At 54.1% G+C, this 18707-nt stretch overlaps 1 protein-coding gene across 5 annotated transcripts in view; it reads left to right on the top strand.

Annotated features, from left to right (window-relative positions):
• The window catches only part of ANXA11 (annexin A11), a 42451-nt gene extending 23843 nt beyond the window's left edge, over nucleotides 1-18608 (top strand). For 2 of the 5 annotated variants that reach the window (XM_067025261.1, XM_067025263.1), the window contains 15 exons: nucleotides 1073-1135; nucleotides 2696-2808; nucleotides 3772-3807; nucleotides 3974-4158; nucleotides 5470-5557; nucleotides 5808-5902; nucleotides 6529-6642; nucleotides 8619-8709; nucleotides 9099-9178; nucleotides 9311-9367; nucleotides 11411-11504; nucleotides 14734-14829; nucleotides 15834-15892; nucleotides 16104-16226; nucleotides 17824-18608. In XM_067025261.1, the coding sequence (XP_066881362.1) occupies nucleotides 3997-4158; nucleotides 5470-5557; nucleotides 5808-5902; nucleotides 6529-6642; nucleotides 8619-8709; nucleotides 9099-9178; nucleotides 9311-9367; nucleotides 11411-11504; nucleotides 14734-14829; nucleotides 15834-15892; nucleotides 16104-16226; nucleotides 17824-17883 (1119 nt within the window). In that variant the 5' untranslated portion in view covers nucleotides 1073-1135; nucleotides 2696-2808; nucleotides 3772-3807; nucleotides 3974-3996 and the 3' untranslated portion in view covers nucleotides 17884-18608. Of the gene's footprint in view, nucleotides 1-1072; nucleotides 1136-2695; nucleotides 2809-3771; nucleotides 4159-5469; nucleotides 5558-5807; nucleotides 5903-6528; nucleotides 6643-8618; nucleotides 8710-9098; nucleotides 9179-9310; nucleotides 9368-11410; nucleotides 11505-14733; nucleotides 14830-15833; nucleotides 15893-16103; nucleotides 16227-17823 lie in introns of all 5 variants that reach the window. The other 3 variants (XM_059054276.2, XM_067025260.1, XM_067025262.1) reach the window with 2 other exon arrangements.
• Nucleotides 18609-18707: the final 99 nt, after the last annotated feature.

The raw sequence follows: 18707 nt of genomic DNA, 5'->3' as shown, positions 1-18707 counted from the left end.
GTTAGAAATGCAAATTCTGGTTCTACTGACTCAAACCCTGTGGGCGGAGCCCAGCAATGTGTTTAACAAGCCTTCCGGGTGGTTCTGATGCACACTGCAGTTTGAGAACCAGCTTGGGACCCACCGTGGGAGGAGGAGCAGCTAACCTAGGGTCAGCAGGTGTGATTGTTAAGGGGGCCCGTAGGTTTCCTCACTCTCACTGGTTGTTGGGTGCCTCTCAAACGGCAGCAGCCACTGATTAGCCAGAGTAGGCAGATTGCCTGACAATGTGTGGTGTTACGGCAAATCTGTGTCCCTCCTGGGCAGTTCAACTAACATGAGGCACGGCAGAGGGATCTGTACAGAGAGGGACTTTGTGAGAACAGATATCCCACCATCACCGACAGGTAAGGGCTCTAGGTTCTGGCCTTTCTCCTTCCCTTACTACTGATCTGCAAGTCACTTACCCTTTCTGAGCTCCATCTGCCCCATCTGTAGGGACAGGATTGTGTTCCCTCACTTGTCCTGATTCCGGATCCTGGATCAGATGAGCCCTCCTGAGGTCTCTCCTTGTTTCTAGGAATGATGATACCATACCCGGTTCCCGTGCCTGGTGAACCAGAGGTTGGAGAACAAAAACCGTAGTTTGGGGCAGAGCCAATTTGGAGGCCGCTGTGTATAGCTTGGGGTCTGTAGGTTGGGCACAGGGAGATAGGGGCTCTGGCTTTCCCTGTTGCTGGCTGGATGGTGATAAAGAAGATACAGGCAAATAGACCTGGACCCCCCGGAGAATGAGGTGGGAGAAGAGCTTCACACGTGCAGCATCCCTTGTCAGTAGAAGTGGGAATGGAGCTTGGGTGAAAGGGGTTTTCAGGGAAACTCACAGGTTCATGGGTGGTGAATCCGATAATGCCCCCGGTTGCTGTTGCTGGCGGGGGCCCAGCAGGTACAGGGTGTGAGCTGGGCTGCCCGCCATGGGTCAGGCCTGATGCGGCTCCTCCTGCACGGGCCAGCTTGTGGCTGACACTGTTCTCCGGTAAGACTGGTGAGAACCCCCGTCAGAGCCTGAACACACTTTCCTCTCTCCTTTCAGATCTAACCATGAGCTACCCAGGCTACCCCCCGCCCGCGGGCGGCTACCCGCCAGCTGCACCAGGTAAGAGGGTCTGGGGCAGGCTAGGGAGGGAATGCCCTCTCTGCTCAGGGCCCAGGAGTGGAGAGGTGAGGAGTGATGGTGTTTTCCAATTATTTCCTTGCTCCCTTCAGGCCCCCACAGTGCAGCCAGGCGGGGAAGGGGCTGGAGAAGAGCTTGGACCTTGGGGCCAGGCGAGTTCAGGGTTTGAAGCCACTTTCCAGAAGTGGAAAGCCAGGACCAGGCCAGGCCCCGATCTCTTGCCTTATTAGCTGATAGCAGCAGACAAATGTGTACCATTCTCTGAGACTCAATTTTCTCCTTTGCAAATGGCTTCAAGCATCTCCATCACTGGGCTGGCCCAGACAGGAACACGATAGCCAGGTAAAGCCTCTGGCACAGTGTCCTCTGGAGCACTGCTAGGTGACGATTGCCCCTTGTCACTTCTCTTGCCCCGTGCTCAATGTGTATGGTTTCCCAGCAGCAGGACCCCTGCAGAGGGAGGAAGTGGAGGCAGTTGCTAAGGGTCAGATGTTACTGCTGCAGCTGCCCCTGTGGCCCGATAGCAGGGAGGCTGCGCCAGCTGGTCAGACACCCGTGTCCTACCACTGCCACCTCTGTCACCACCTGAGCAGCAAGAGAGGGAGCAGGCGGGCGATTCTGGGAGAGCTCCGTCCTGAGTATCCTGGAGTCCTGGGGCTGGAAAGCCAAACACGAGGCCCTCAGGGCCTTTTCGCTGTCATGGACAGGGCTGCATCTAACAGGCCAACAGCCCGCAGGATGATGCTAGCTGCCTAGCTGCCGTGCTGCTTGTCATGGTGACAGCTGTAACATATGAATGTTCACTGGGCTCCCAGCTAAGCCCTGCCCGGCATTAACTCTCTTAATCTTCCTCACAGCAATTTGAGCCAAGCAGTAGTTATCCCTACTTCACCTGAGGAAACTGAGCCAGAGTGGTTGAGTGCCTTGCCCCCGGGCACATACCCCGATCCCGATGGTTTCAGAGCTGGGGGGGGGTCTTTACTACTATTCCCCTGTTGTCCCCCTGACAAGGACAGGTGTGCTTTCCATAACTGAGCCCTGTCTCCCTCCGTCCTGTCATCCTGCCTCTTCCTGCCCCTTACAGACTTGTGATGACAGCACACAGCAAGATCGGCAGGGTACCCCACCCCGATGCCCACCTGCCCCTGCCATGGTTCCCCATCACTGTGGACTCTCAGTGATCCCTGAGCTTGCCGCTGCCCTGGGCTTGGCACAGTGTCCCCGAGTGACCTGTCTTTATGTCTGTACTCCCACTCCATGGGGGTGAGCCCAGGAGGGCAGGTCTGCCCTTGGCCTTCCTACCTTAATACCCCACAGAGGGTCTTGGGAATATTTGCTGAACACCAAATTGAAGGTTCCCTCCTCCCTTCCTCTGGCAGCGGATCTGACTAGACTTTGTTGCCCGAGTGTTTGCCGTGTGGTCTATATAGGACTGTCCGCGGCTCTGCTTGGCTTCCCCTCTGACCACCTGGGAGCTTGATGTCTCTGCCTTGTCCTGCCGGGGAGCCGCGGGGGCGCCGACAGCCTTGGTGTTGCTTTCAGGTGGCGGTGCCTGGGGAGGTGCTGGCTACCCACCTCCCAACATGCCCCCCATCGGGCTGGATAACGTGGCCAGCTACGCAGGGCAGTTCAACCAGGACTACCTCTCGGGAATGGTGAGTCCAGCCCTCCTGCTGGGCTGCCCTGGGGGCCACACCGGCGTGGCCAGAGGGAGAAAGGCTGCTGGCTTCCGTGGCGTCAGAGGGGGGTGTGTGTGCACGTGCGTGTGTATCTGTGGGCGCCGAGGGTGTCGAGCTATATCTTAGGACATGATATGTCCTGTATCTTAGGTTTCCATCAGGACCCTCACCAGCTCACTGTCCCTCTCTGCATCTTAATTTTCCCATCTGTAAAATGAGCGGTGGGGGAATGCACTGGGCCACATGGTCTTCCAGGTCCCTTTCAGCTCTGGGGGATTGGGTAGGGGTGGGGTCTTCGTGGAGTATGCATTGAGCACCTTCTGTATGAGCTCAGCGTAGGGATGGAGGGGTGAGGGTGTGCACCTGTTTGTGCATGCATGTGCCATGTGCAGGTGGCCACACGTGTGCGGGGGCTGTTGGTACACGTGGTTGACTCTCCTGGTTGGGCCTGGCAGCAGGTGCCTGGTAGCACGGACACACATGCTACTTTTGTTGATTTGCTTGTAAAATAACATATTTTACCATCTAAAAACAAATGTATGCTCAATGTAAACGGTGTAACCACTCCACAGTCTAATTTGTGCCAGGCCCATTCTAGGCACTGGAGATAGAAAAATCCCAGCCTGGGAGTACTTACCATCCACTGGGAAGAGACAGACAGTAGCATACGGAAACGGTGTGGTGTTAGAGCGAGTGTGGGTTCTTTGGGCACAGGGCAGGTAAAAGGGGGTCAGCAGTGCAGGTAGAGGGCGTGTGGAACAAGGTGGGTGGGCAAGGTGGGCCTCTCTGAGAAGCTGGTGGTGCTTGGACTTGGCTTGAGCTGAGTGTGGCTCCTGGGTGCCCGCTGCAGGGCTCAGGGCGGGGAAGGGCAGATGGACGGAGTATGGCTGTGCCCCTCAGAGGCTGTTAGTCTAAGGCTCTTGCTTCGTGGACTTTCAGGCTGCCAACATGTCCGGGACATTCGGAGGAGCCAACGTGCCAAACCTGTACCCCGGGGCCCCTGGGGGCGGTTACCCTCCTGTCCCCCCGGGGGGTTTCGGGCATTCCCCTTCCGCCCAGCAGCCTGTTCCTCCATATGGAATGTACCCGCCCCCTGGAGGAAACGCACCCTCTGGGATGCCCTCGTATCCGCCATACCCAGGGGCCCCTGTGTCAGGCCAGCCCATGCCACCCCCTGGGCAGCAGGCCTCGGGGGCCTACCCTGGACAGCCGCCCATGACCTACCCTGGGCAGTCGCCAATGCCACCTCCGGGACAGCAGCCGGCGCCAAGCTACCCAGGGTACTCTGGGTCCGGGACCGTCACCCCTGCTGTGCCCCCAGCCCAGGTGAGTGCCAACTTTGGGCTACTCTCTGCCCAGGCCTGGCTCCAAGGGCCCGAGACATGTGGCCCAGTGTCCTCTGCCAGCAGGGCTGGGGACCGTGCAGGGGATGGGGGAGGACTAGGTCCTCCAGCTCTAACTTGCAGTTTTCAGTGTCACTTTCTCACAGACACCCCATCCCCTGTTTGTATGCCTGAGGACCTAGGGAGCTACTCTCTTTGTCCCAGCTTGTTAGATGGTCCCTGTGGGAGTTGGGTCTGAATGCCTCCGGGTACTCTTCATTCGTCTGGTGTTATTTACTGCCTGGGTTTTGTAAGAACTGGTCTCAAGGCCTTTGCCCAATGGCTCTTAGTTTTCAATCCCCCGGATGTGCCCTCCCAGACTAGCTTCAGAGGATTCTTAAAACCAGCTCCTTTGGGTAGGAAAGATTGTTGGCAGTTCTTTCAGGGCTGCTCTTGGCTCGTTTTGGAGAGCAGTTCATGTTTGCAGAGCCTAGAATTCATTGTCATGGTTACACAGCCAACAGCCAAGCACAGGGCTAGTGGTATGTGGTTAACTACTATTTTTAGTCAGAGGGTCCATTCCCCTCCTTCCCTCACACCCACACATACCCCTACCCCTGCCCTGCTCTGCGTCCTCCCTCTCTGCCTTCCCCCTTGTCTTTTCTCTCAGCTTATCTCCTTAACTCTGTTAAAACCAGTTTGTACTAGATAATCCACCAAGGGAGGGTTTCGGCAGGAAAAATCAAGTTTGCTTGGAGTGTAGCTGTCATGTCAGGAAGGAGTCCAGCAGGCAAGCTGGTCATAGAGTCCAGAAAACAGTGCCGGGAAACGAGAGCTAGTCCGAGAGGTAGCTGGGCTGCATGTGCCATCGTGAAGCCTGGACACCTGCATCCCAGAGGGAACACCAGTTTCTAGTGTGCACAAAGGTGGACTAAGCAGGCCCGTTAGGGAAGCCCTGATGTGTGCTGTGGTGCGGAGGCCTTGAAGAGAGGCCGCACCCCTGTTCCCGAGGCCTCCCCTTCATCAGGAGCCCGGGCCCAGGGCTGGAGGACCCGGGCGTAGGGTCGATTTTCAGCATCAGGACTCAGCTCTAGGTGGGCTCCTAGCCACGGGAGCCAGGCAGACGTTTCAGTGCCAGGACGGGTAACGGTCACGTTAGGCCGACTCAATGTCGAGTCCCCTGTGCTGTTGATTGCAGGCTCCTTCAGGTACCCCAAGTTTTAGAGGAAAGGTCATTTCCAGAGTCCGGGGCAGGCAGTCTCACATCTGGGGGATATAGCATTCTTCCTGTCTGTCTGTCTGTCTGTCTGAGCAGTTTGGAAACCGAGGAACCATCACAGATGCTCCTGGGTTTGACCCCCTGCGAGACGCCGAGGTTCTGCGGAAGGCCATGAAGGGCTTTGGTGAGAGACCCCAGTTGGCGCGAGTCCTAATCACCCCCCGACTCCCTATAGGCAGTTACACAGCGGCTCTGTGGGCTGGGGTCGCTGGGTGGAGGCAGCCTGGCCCCAGTGGTGGAGGAAGAGAAGGTGGATACGGGGGTGCAGTTGGGATGCCCAGGAGAATTGGAAGACCCAGGCCAGGAAAGTCTGTAGCTGTAGAGCCATCCCCACGACCCCCAGCCCTGCCCACTCCCACCTCTCCTTCCTCCAGGGACTGATGAGCAGGCCATCACTGACTGCCTGGGGAGTCGCTCCAACAAGCAGCGGCAGCAGATCCTCCTGTCCTTCAAGACAGCTTATGGGAAGGTGAGTGTTGGCGAGATGGGCCGGGGGCGGGGGTCCCTCCTGAATTAAGGCATAACCTCTGGCACAGCCCTGCTCCTGCTTTTCCTTGGGGCCCAGTGGACCTAGATCTCCTGGACAAACCATAAGGCACATTAGGGCATTTCCTGCTGGCTCTCAGCTGATGGCATCTTCTAGAAGCAAAGGATGCTCTGAAGGAGAAATCCCAGAGTCCACCGGGTACTGAGGTTTGATGAGAGGCACCCAGGAATCTGGGTTCCAGCCTGGCTGTGGCACGACTCACCAAGACCATGGGCAAGTTATTTCCCTCTGAAGGAAGAGGCTTTAAGTACTGAACAAATGCAAGGGGGCCATATTTTGATTTGGGGGGCTTTCGGATCTTTAGAAAGGTAACCACTGGGGACATATAGGCTAGTGTTCTGGCCCGGTGCCTCTCCTACTTTAATGGCCATGAGTCCCCTGGGAATCTGGTTTGAATGCAAGCTCTGATTCTGCAGGTCCGGCTGGGGCCTGAGGTTTGGCTCTTCTGCAGATGCTGCTGGTCCCTGGATCTGGGATATTGTCCCTATTGGTCACCTCCTGTGGATTCTCAAAATAGGTTTTGTTTGTTTGTCTGAATGTCCAATCAGGATTTGATCAAAGACCTGAAATCAGAACTGTCAGGAAACTTTGAGAAGACGATCTTGGCCATGATGAAGACCCCAGTCCTCTTTGATGCTTATGAGATAAAGGAAGCCATCAAGGTGTGTATGTGGGGGTGTGTGGGTGTGTACCTGTGTGGACATACAGCCCCTGGAAAGGCCTGGACCACGTGGTGTGTCTTCGCTCGCTTATTAGCTACTGTTGTCGGCATGGCTCCTGGACCCTCCTGGTTGGAGTCCAAATGCTGTAGAAAGGGGAACTTCTGGTGGCTCCCCCAAGAGGCAAATGAGGCGTCATTCGTCATCAGGGAGTATCTAAGTCTCTCCACCTTAAAAACACGGTGGGAGCTGCGGTTGCAGAGGGAGCTAGTGATGCAGTGATGCAGGCGGGTGGTGTGGATGGTACCCTCATTCATCTGTTGTTAGCAGATAACAGAAACGCACTTGAGGAGCTTAAGCGGAACAGCAGCCTGGCTTGGAGAGGGAGAGACGGGCTGCAGACTTTCTCTCATCTCTGCTGCTTCTTGAGTGTCTGCTTCATTCTTCCATCTGCTTCTGTGCCTCTCCTTCCTTGGCACAGCATCCCTGTCGACCCCTCTCCATGTACCTGTCAGAGATCCAGCTACAGAAGAGGCCAGCTGTCCCTTGGTTCAAATTCCAAATGGGGGCAGGTTCTGATGGGCTTTGTTTGGGTTTAGTATCCCCCTAGTTCAATCAGTTATGACCAAGCGGAGGGTCCCGCACGTTTTGTACAGTCCTGTGGCTCCCAAGACCCCCAGCAGGTGTCCTGTGGATGGGAGGGGCCGCACCCACAGACAGGGGAGTCCTTGTGAACTGAGCAGGTGCCGCAGAAGGAATCTAACATTCCTCAGGGGCCTGATAGGCACAGTGACTTTTCTTGCCCTCACGAAGATGTTACCTGAAACTGGGTTCGCCTTTTCGTGGGTGTCAAGAGACCCAGCCAAGCCAAAGAGCGAGACAAGGAAGGATTTATTACTTGCAGCAAGTAAGAACATTAGGGATCTTTCCCAAAGCCGTATCTCCCGGAACTGCAAAATTGGGGAAGTTTTAAGCTAAAGGCGAATGCATATTCATGAAGGGGCTTGGGTGGTCCACAGAGTCCAAACTTGAAAAGGTCAACATCATCATCCCTTAGGTTCCAGTTGATTTGGTGGTTGAGTGCCCAAGGGGGTTTAAATTCTGCCAACAGCTCAAGAAAGTGCTTCAGGCTAGTCTTTACCATTGAAACAGAGCTGGGAGTCTTTACATCTGTTTTGTTATCTTTCCTATTGTTCTTTTGTTCCTTTAAGGGCTAGTACTGTGGCCAGGCTTAGATCACAAGATGGCTTAGGCTAAAAATGGTTTCTCTTATGTCAAGAAAGCCATCCTGGTTCTCTTGCTCCAGGGACACCCTACCCTATCTGCCCACAGTATCACTTCCATTTTATGATCAAGGAACCTGAGGCACAGAGAGGTGAAGTGACATGCCCAAGATCACACAGCTAGTGACCAACAGAACCAAGATTCAACCTGACATAGAAACCAGGCTACTGACCCTGTCCTCTGCCTCCTCACTGTCTCTGACTCGGTCATCTCTTCCATCCTCGATGTTGTTGCCTTCTCCTAGGTGTCTCCAGATGCTCCACGGTCCACTCTAGGACTCAGTTTTCCTACATGTCATGTTCTCGCTTTAAACTCATTTTCTCAGTTGCTTCTCATCTTATTCATGGGCTGAACTTGGAATAAATCAGATCCAGGTCCACCGCTCAACCCCGTTTACTTGTGTGGCCTTGGACAGGTTACTATACTTCTCTAATTCTCAGTGTCCTGGTGGGTGGAATGGGGATGATCCTTCCCATGATCTCTACTTATCACCGTGTTGCTGTCATTACTGGTACTTTCCTGGGATTGCAGAGGGGGAGGCTGGCTGCTTTAGGCCCAGGAAGCAGCAGCAGCACAATGGGCGGGTCTGTGTCTGTCTGTGGCCTCTGTCTCTGGGGTTTGTGCCCTGGGGCATCCTGAGTGCCGGGGAGGAGGCAGTAACAAGCCTGTGCTTTGCTGTGCTCTCTGCCTCCCAGGGGGCAGGCACTGATGAAGCCTGCCTGATCGAGATCCTCGCCTCCCGCAGCAATGAGCACATCCGGGAACTGAACAGAGTCTACAAGACAGGTTAGGCTGGCCCCGGGGCCCTCTGCCCCTTGCAGATCCCTGTGCTTTTAGGGCCTTGGCCACACCCTCTCCCAGGGCCTCTCTTCCTTCCTGGCCTCCTTGTCTCCTGCCACCCCCAATACACTGGGATTCCCTCCCAGACCCAGCCCTGCCTGCTGTTTACACAGGAGCAGGTGACTGAGGTAAGGGAGGGCTGGGGAAAACCTCCTGGGCGTGGCTGGGGCCAGGTCAGCCTGTAAGTCACAGCCCCTCCTGATCTCCGGTTGTTTGTTCCTGGGGGCCGTGTGGGCCACCTGTCTCCTCATGCCCGTGCCCACTGTTAACTGTGTGCAGTGAGCAGCTTGGTCCACTGGGCTACCGGGTGGCCCTTTCCTGTGTCTCCCTTTTAGAATTCAAAAGGTCCCTGGAGGAGGCCATTCGGAGCGACACGTCAGGGCACTTCCAGCGGCTCCTCATCTCTCTCTCTCAGGTACCTTTCCCAGGGCAGAGATGGGGCCCGCAGCAGGGAGAGGTGGATCTCTGGGCCATGGGGAGGAGGAACAGGGAGGGAGGGGTGCGACTCCAAGGAGTTACCTTGACCTCACAGCCTGCTTCCTTTCAGGGAAACCGGGATGAAAGCTCAAACGTGGACATGACGCTTGTCCAGAGAGATGTGCAGGTGAGTGTGGTGGCCGCTCACCTGGCTTCCTGAGCAGGGGAGTGTCTTCCATTTTCTTGTGTCACAAGGGAGGGGTTCTGGGGTTGAAAGAGCAACAGATAAGGAGTGGATTCCAGATGCTGTGAGTTTTGCAAGGCTCTGCTGCTTATCAACTGTGTGACCTTGAGCAGGTCACCCCACTTCCCTAGGCTTCAGTTTCCCCACCTGTAGGAGGGAACGTGGGATAATAAATATTACAACAGTTGGTAGATCAGTTATGGATGTGGGATTTCATGTGACTTGGTACTTTTCCTGGGTCTGGTTGCATAGACCATTATGTTTGCAAATGGAGCGGAATTCACAATTGCCTATTAAGTTTTGGAAGATTTGAGCCTAGAAACCAGCTGTCACATTAGTTGTGCAGCCTTAGAATTCTGCCCTTGTCCCCAGCCTGATATGACTTGCGGACAAAAGGGGAAACAGTCTCTGTCTGTTTCCTCTCTTGGTTCAGGAGTCCGAGTGCGTCTCCAGAGGAGTTTGGGTTTCCCACTAATGAATTCAGACCATAACAGTTCTGGCTGGAGAGAGCCCGGCTTCCTGGTGGAATGGAGCTGGCCGTGCCTCTCCCCACCTCACTGTTCCTGCCCCCCAGGGCACTGCATTCACCAGGAGCTGCCAGTAGGCTCCTCGTCTCTGTCATATGTCAGAGGACTTCTGTAGTGCCCTCTTGTAAGGGCTGGAAGAGAACCACTCTTCTGTTCCGGCCCATTTGCTTTCCAGGTAAGGACACTGAGGCTCAGAGAGGTTGAGCATTGTGTCCAGAGAAACCTGGAGGCAGAGTCTAAGCAAGGGCTCACTCTCTGTGCCCAGACGGTGCCTGCCTCTGCCCTGGTCCTGGACCTCTCACTTAATGTCTCCCTGGCTTGGGACACCCATTCCTATAAGTGGACTCAGGGCTGGATATCCCCAAAGCCCTGGGCTCCAGCTCTTGCCCCAGTGGGGATTTTCCTGTTTCTGTTTCCTGTCCATGCCTTTTCCCAGCTGAGGCAGAAGTTGCCTTGGTTGCAGGGTCTCGTGCCTACTTCTCTGCCTTCCTAGTTCTGGACCTCCTTGGCTTCACCTCGACCTGTGGGGTCTCTGAGCCCCTGATGGCCACCTTCTGTCCTCAAGTATCAGTGCCTTTAGGTCCAGGAGCTGCTATCTGAGGCCTGGAAAGCACTTTTGAGCCATCTGGTACAAGGGTTGCAAATTGGCAAATAGGTTGGGCCCAAACCTTCAAAAACTTAACAGGAAAGTGCAAATTCTCCCCATTTGCAAACATAACAGTGTATGCAATGAAACGGCAGGCAAGCACCTATCACATAAAATCCCACATCCATAACTGCGATCTATCAATTGTTGTTTATAATTATTGTCTCATGTGTTCCCACTTATAGATAGGGAAACTGCTTTTAAAGATTGAGAAATTTCACGTAGATATCTGGGTTTCTGGTTCCTCATGAAAAATGGATCAGGCAGCTGTGAGCCTTGTTCCTCTGTCATTTACTCGGCTGAGAAGTAACTGCCTCTCTGCGTGGTCCCCGTGGTCCCCACCACTCTCTGGCCTTACAGCTGGCCTGATTCCTGCATTTAAGTTACCCAGCTGGCCCCTTTGGTCTTTCAGGTTTTTGACCCCGAATCTAATCCAAACTTTGAGTTTTAGAGATGAGGAAACTGAAGTTCAGAGAGGGCCAGTGGCCTGCCTAGAGTCCCGTGGCAAGTGGGTAGAAGAGCTAGGACTCAAGCCCATGTTTTCCTCCATGCTGCTGCTCCCTTGGTTGGGTTAAAGCTGTTCCTTGCCTGTCCTGGGCCTCAGCGGCCTTGGCTCTCCTGGCTTAGTGAGAGGATGTGTGGATGGTGTCTACTTAAGCACAATGAATGGAGCTCAGCTGGGGCCCTGCCCCCCTTTCCCTCCCCTCTGGGCTTGTAGGGCCCGGAGGCTCTGCCCAGCTCTCCTCGGTGACCTGGGCCTGGAGTCTGGGGTGAGGTCTGCATTGCATGTCTATCTGTCCCTCTTCTGTCCAGGAGCTCTATGCAGCTGGAGAGAATCGCCTTGGAACAGATGAGTCCAAGTTCAATGCGGTTCTGTGCTCCCGGAGCCGGGCCCACCTGGTGGCAGGTAAGGCAGTCCCGGCCTCCCTGCAGCCAGATAATGAGATCAGATGAGGTATGGCAGGAAACAGCTTGCAGGAACACTTAGCAGTTCCGCTCTGCATGGGCCTTTCACTTCCTTGAAAGAGCCCCCTGGTGGAGATTTAAAAGATATTATCAGCGGGTTTCCTGAGTCTGTAAGCATCCAGTTCTGGAGGAAAGCAAGGGAGGAGGTTAGAGAAATGGGAGCCTCCTGTTGGCTGGTATCTTTACCTGCTAGAATGTGGAATATTAGAGTTGAGAGAGCCTTCAAGAGCACCTGACCCAGTGGTTTCCAAAGTGTGGCATAAAAAATAAACATCACAGGGCTTCCCTGGTGGTGCAGTGGTTGAGGGTCTGCCTGCCGATGCAGGGGGCGCGTGTTCGTGCCCCGGTCCGGGAGCCTGTGCTCCGCGACGGGAGAGGCCCCAATAGTGAGAGGCCTGCATACCGCAAAAAATAAAATAAAATAAACATCTCAATTAATAATACTAAGTAACACTTATTTACTCATTCCTTCAACAAATATAAACTCAGCTCCTGCCACGTGCCAGGTCATGGAGTAGGTGTAGGCAACGGCGCTGCAGAATCTCTGTTCTCAGGGGTTCACCTTGTTTGGGGAGCCCAGCAGTAAACAAAAATCAAATACAATCTGTACCAGTTGGTAAATCTTTAGAGAAGAATTATAAAGTTGGAAACTGGGATAGGAAGTGATAAAGGTGTCGGAGGGTGCTGGGGGCATTCCTCACTGAGGTAATGACATTTGAGTTAAAAACATGAAGGAGTTGACGGTACAAAGGCCCTGAGCATGGGGTTCCCAGCGCAACCGAGAAACAGTGAAGGGGGCTGGTGGGGTGGAACAGGTGGAGTGAGTGAGCATAGGAGGAGGTGAGGTCAGAGACAGTAGGAAGCCCTGATGACAATTGCATGGACTTAGGTGTTTACCCTGAATAAAACAGGGGTCCACTGGAGGGCTCTGAGTGAAGGAGAGACGTGATTTGACTTAGGTTCTACGAGTGTCCTGGCTGCTGTGTTGAGAAGAGAGAAGGGATCGACGGCAGAGCAGGAAACCAGTTAGGAGGCTGCCGCAGTAAATCCAGGGGAGAGGTGACCGGTGGCCGGGACCAGCTGGCAGAGGGGCAGGTGGCGAGAAGCGCCCTGATTCTGGCCCTGTCTGCCAGCGAACTGGACGTGGAGTGTGAGAGAGAGAAAGGACTCAGGGATGACACAGGGTTTGTTCCCACTGAGTCAGTGGAAGAGGGGAGGGGCGGGCCCTCGACCGAGACTGGGAAGCTGTGCATGGAGTAGGCTTTAGGAGGGAAGGAAGTCAGGAGCCTTGAGCCACAGATGCCATGTAGGCAATGGGTTTGCGAGGCCAGAGGTCAGAGGTCAGGAGAGGTCTGGGCTAGAGATGGCAGTTTGGGAACTATGAGTGGATCGAAGGAGTTTTGAGGTTCTGGGACTGCAAGAGGTCCCTTCAGAGGGAGACGGGAGGGAGACCAGCAGTCTGAGGACAGGGCCCTGGCCGTTGCAGGAGACTTAGAAGGGGCACCCAAAGAAAGGCATCCTGGAGACCAGCAGTGTCAGCGGCGAATATGAGAGGGCAGGTGAGGACAGAGAACAGTGACCACACTTAGCAACGTGGGTGGGTGAAATCACCAGCACCCACTCTGTGCATGCACTGAGTCTTTACTACATGCAAATAGGGGCCATTCTCCTGTTTTACAGATGAGGAAGCTGGCAAAGGGCAGCTGGGGAAGTCAGCTACCCAGGTGGTAACATGGCAGAGCTGCGGTTTGAACTCAGGCCGCCTGCCTCCAGAGCACACTTTTTTTTTTTTTTTTTTAAATTTTTTGTGGTATGCGGGCCTCACTGTTGTGGCCTCTCCCGTTGCGGAGCACAGGCTCCGGACGCGCAGGCTCAGCGGCCATGGCTCATGGGCCCAGCCGCTCCGCAGCACGTGGGATCTTCCCAGACCGGGGCACGAACCCGTGTCCCCTGCATCGGCAGGCGGATTCTCAACCACTGCGCCACCAGGGAAGCCCAGAGCACACTTTTTAACCTCTGCCCTATTCTGTACTGGAGCCTGAGTGAGCATATGCTCATCTTAATCATTGTTTATTTTAATGAGTATGGAATATATCTGTAGCACATCAAACCCCCAATTTCACAAATGTTATTAGTCAGGGAAAAAGAGGAGCTGGTCTGAAGAAAATAGTAAGTAATGAAGTTGGATACAGATGTAGCAGAAATCATGATACTGATATGCAAATGACAGCAATTTGGAGAACACAGATAGAAATGGAGACCCTGGCTGGGGAAGAGGAGGTTTATATCCTGGGGCGGAGCTCAAGTTAGGACCCAGGTCTCCATGGCGCCACCTGGCTCTCTTGGAACCCACAGCCCACTTCCTGTGGGTGCTCAGCCCATCCCAGGGTAAGCTGCGGCACTGGATGGGCGTTTGCTCACCGTCAGACTGGGAAAGATTGGCACATAGAATGACGGAGGAGGACTGGGACTGGAGGTGCGGGCATCTGGGAAGAGACTATCAGTGTCAGGGCTCCTGGACGGGGACTGAGGTGTGATGGGTGAGCGGTGGCGAGGGCAGTGCCAGTAAGGGGACAGGGAGCAGGCCTGGGGGGTGGGTGGGGGGAGGTGCACTTTCCCTGGGGCAAAGAACTGGCCAACTTGAGAGCTGGGCAGGTGTGGTCACTGGGGCCGTCCAGGGCACCGGGAGCAGAGTGGGAGAGCTGGGCTCTGGGAATGGGCAGAGGCCTCCTCACCACGTGTCCTGTACCAGTCAGGTCAGGCTGCCGTAATAAAATACCACAGACTGTGTGGCTTAAACAACAGAAATCTGTTTTCTCATAGTTCTGGAGGCTGGAAGTCCAAGAGGAAGGTGCTGGCAGTGATGGTTTCTCCTGAGGCCTCTCCTCTTGGCTTGCAGATGACCCCCTCCTTGCTGTGTCCGTGTGTGATCTTTCCTCTGTGTTTGCAGCCCTGGTGTTTCCTTGTGTGTCTAAATCTCCTTTTCTTATAAAGATACCAATCAGATTGGATTTGGGCCCACGCTAAGGGCCTCATTTTAATTACCTCTTTAAAGACTATCTCCAAGTACAGTTAAATTCTGAAGTCCTAGGAGCTAGGACTTCAACAAAGGAAATTGGGGGCGGGGCACAGAATTCAGTCCATAACATGTCCCTCTGTCTTGCCACTAGTTTTCAACGAGTATCAGCGAATGACAGGCCGTGACATTGAGAAGAGCATCTGCCGGGAGATGTCTGGGGACCTGGAGCAGGGCATGCTGGCCGTGGGTAGGTATCTTGGCCTGCCCGCTGGGGGGCTGGCGTGCGTTGTGAGTTTTCAGGGTGCTCACCCACCCTCCGGTTGAGGAAGATCATAGTGAAAGGGTCCAAGATTGCTAATTCCAGTTGCCTACATGGTGGGAAATCAGGCTGCTTCCGGATGATCATGATCGCTGGAGGTGTCTTGTTTATATTTCAAGCCCAGCCCTGGGGGAGGGAGCTGCAGTGGGTCACTAGTGGGGGCGTGACCAACTGTTCTCCCGGAGGAAGATGACGCATATCCTGCCAAGTTTCCTCTAAAAATACATCCCTGCAGGCAGTTGTCAGATGTTTGTGATGGAAACACGTGGAAAGATTTTTTTTACTTGCAGCAGCAAAACAGGCCCTGGGCAAGGAAACCTGGCGTAGCTCCCAGGACACTGGTGCACTTCCTGCAGTGCCTGTGTCATGTCCTCCAGAGCAGGGCCTGATGGGCTCCAGGTCCGTCCTCCTCCCTCCCCCAACCCTGAGGGGTTGGCCCCTCTTTATACCCACTTGGGAACGTCACGGTTTGCCCTTCTTCTGTTTTGCTTTTCTTGGAACTTTCTGGATGGGACAGATTTCCCTGTGTACCCCATGGTAGGTATCGTGGCCTGAGAACCCTAGTTAGACGTTCGTTCCGCTCGGCCATCCTTTTCCATGAGGGTCGTGGCATCCCCAGTGTGTCCCCTCCTGCCTGAGCAGCAACATGGTTCCACACACCATTCACGTTCCTTTCCTACCCAGCTTCCTGCATCACATTGGTTGTCAGGAAATGGGTTGGGTTGGTGTCCAGGCTCTGCATGTTTCTGTTCCAAAGGGCTGGAGCCAGGATTGTAAGATAATTGAGCCTGGAGGAGATGGAAGGGGAGAGGAAGATGGATGCAGTGGTGTGTTTGATTGACATCCGGCCTCCTAAGAGGATGCTGTGTGCGTCATGTCCCCCTGGACTGAGTTTTCCGCAGATTGAGTTATGCCGTGTTTCTCTCTTCTAGTGAAATGTCTTAAGAATACCCCAGCCTTCTTTGCTGAAAGGCTCAACAGGGCCATGAGGGTAGGTAACCCCCAGGTGCAGGGTCTGGGTGGGGGGTGTCTCAGCCCACTCGTGACTGGGACCTTGCTCAGGTGAGGAGGCATGAAGAGGGCCACCCTTCAGCCAAGAGGGCAGAGGGCCTGGGGCAGGGAGGGGACCCGGGCCCAGGGAAGGTGGGGAAGTGGACGGTGAGGAGGCCCGTTGCTCATGCCCCTGGGCCCACTCTCTTTAGGGAGCGGGAACCAAGGACCGGACCCTGATCCGCATCATGGTGTCTCGCAGCGAGATCGACCTCCTGGACATCAGAGCAGAGTATAAGCGGCTGTACGGCAAGTCCCTGTACCACGACATCACGGTACGGGCCCCTGGGGGCTGTTTGGGCTGCCTCTTGGCGTCCTGCTCACCCACAGACCTCCCTGGCCACTCCCACCGTCCCCTTTACTCTCCCTCCTCAGAGCTCCCGCGGGCTCAGCTTCAGCCAAGTACGGGCATCTTGTTGGTGGTGCTCGTACTCGCCCTCTTCAGTTTTCACTTGTTCATCTGGTTGTACAACAGCAGGTGGACAGCTCCTGATGGCAGGGTGGCTCTTGACCCTGCTGTCGCCCCTCTCTGTGTCCCAGCATCCAGCATATCTGCTGTTCAGTAAACGGTTGTGGGGGGAGGGTCCAAAATCGGCATCAGAGAACACAGGACCTCCCCCACCTGGTGGCAGGCCTTCAGAGTCCAGCCACCCTGTGGGTCTGTGATCCGTCAGTGAGAAATCAAGCCCCGAGCCCCCTGGAGGGTGGGCAGCTCTAGCTCCCCGATGAGTCCCCTCCCTCAGGTCTGTGGTGGAGGCAGCACAGGAAGGCAGTTCAGAGGGAGGGCTCGGGGGTCACACTGCTTGGGGTCCAGCTCTGGCTTTTCTACTTGCTCACTGTGTGATCTCGAGCAGCTTGCTTAAAGCCTCCCTGAACCCCAGTTCCATCATCGTTAAGAGGAGGATAATAATAGTAACCCCCGCCCAGGACTGTTGCGTCTTGAAGGAGGTGGTCCACGTGAAGCATGTTGTGTGACACATGTACGTGTATGAAAGACACTAGCTCCTGTTTTATCTGTGCCAGAGCCAGTCTGACAAAACTGATTCCTGTCGTGGCAGGGGTGGTGGGGTCTGACACTTAATTTCTGAACTCACATGAACCTTGAAATTGAAGTCACCACGCCCAGGCCCTGATTTCAGACTCACTAACGTTTGATGTTAGTCACTGAGAGAGGCTTCTCTCTCTTTTCTTGGATATAAAAGCAATGCTGTTGATAGCAGAGAATTAGTAATTATTCACAAAGTATCTTGTGTGTGCCAGTAGGTTATGGGCTTCTGAAAGAAGCCACAGGCCTTGCCCTTAAGGAAGGAAATGATGGCAGGAAATGATGAGAAATTAGCTAAGTGTGGCCTCACTTCTAATGTAAGTGCAGTGGACTGAGATAGAGGAGGTATCATTGTGAACTGGGATGCCCAAATAATAACAGTCCCCTTCACTGGACAGTCATATCATAGTAGATTACACTTCCTGTACAGGACACAACAGTGCATTATGGTATAATCCCAACTTAGTGCAACAAAAATGCACTGGGCAAAGGCCACTGGTAGTTAGCCCTGGGTAGGGGGGTTTTTGGCTGTTTAAAATTTTTTTGTATTTGTTTTTCAAATTCTGACTTTGATCATTGGGGTGAGTACAGCTTTCTGTTTTTTAATGGGAGGGCTCAGGAGGCTGAACTGTGTTGTCAAAGGTCTGTGTCACCTTCAAGGCCAGCGTGTGAGCCTCTCATCTGCCCTGGCACCAGCATGGTGGGGAATTTCTTAGGATGGGGCTGCCTCTCTGTAAGGGCACCTGGGGCAGAAGAAAATCAGGAGCCAGGAAGCCAGAATTGGCCGAGCCTCTCTTAACTGATGTCTTACTTGTTTCTGTGACCAGGGAGACACTTCCGGGGACTACCGGAAGATTCTGCTGAAGATCTGTGGTGGCAACGACTGAGCGGTGACTGGTGGGTCACTTCTGTCCACCCACTGGCAACAGCGATGCCAGGAAAAGGCCAAAAGAATGTTTGTTTGTTTCTAACAAATGCACAAAAAACCCCTTGGTGTCCCAGCGCGGACCATCCGTAGAACCCTGGCCCCATCCCCCGCCTGCCCTCCTGATCTGTGTCTTGTGCTCATGCTGAGGGACCTGGGCTGGTCTTGAACTCTCTCAGGATACCTCCTCCCCACCCCCACTCCTCACAGCCTCTTGCAGCTAAAGTATACGTTTTGTTTCCTGACTCATGCAGTCATTCCCCTTTGCTTGTGGCTGAAATTCCTGGCTTCGTTTTAGTCATATAATGTTGTATGTTTATTTGGAGGGTTTTTTTTTTAATATATAGTCGTTGCAGACAGATGCGCACACGTCTTTGCTGCATACACAGTTTGGGTGAGACAGGTGGGGACTGGGAGCGCCATGTCCTCACTGAGGAGTAAAAGGGAAAACCTTTAAGGGTACTCTTTGCATCTGGTGAGAATGTGTCATGAGCTTTGTTATTGCCAAACTCACTCCTTTTTAGAAAAGAAAAAAGCCAGAAAGTCATCTGTTCCATGCAAAACCACAAGAACAAAGCCAGCTCCTTGCCAGTGACAGGGTTACTTGTAATTGAGAATGTGCCTTAAACCTGAATGTCGATGGCCAAAAGCTGTTTCCAAATTAAAGTCAGCCAGCTCTGGAACGTTCTGGAAGTGTTTACCTGGTGCCAGCTTGTTTTCCTGTGCTTCGTGATTCTGCCCTGTAGCTCAGGGGTCCAGCCTTACTAGCTGGTGGAAATTTTTATG

This window comes from Kogia breviceps, chromosome 2, assembly GCF_026419965.1.
Source record: "Kogia breviceps isolate mKogBre1 chromosome 2, mKogBre1 haplotype 1, whole genome shotgun sequence".
NCBI lineage: Eukaryota > Metazoa > Chordata > Mammalia > Artiodactyla > Physeteridae > Kogia > Kogia breviceps.
This window is presented reverse-complemented; position numbering and strand designations above follow the sequence as displayed.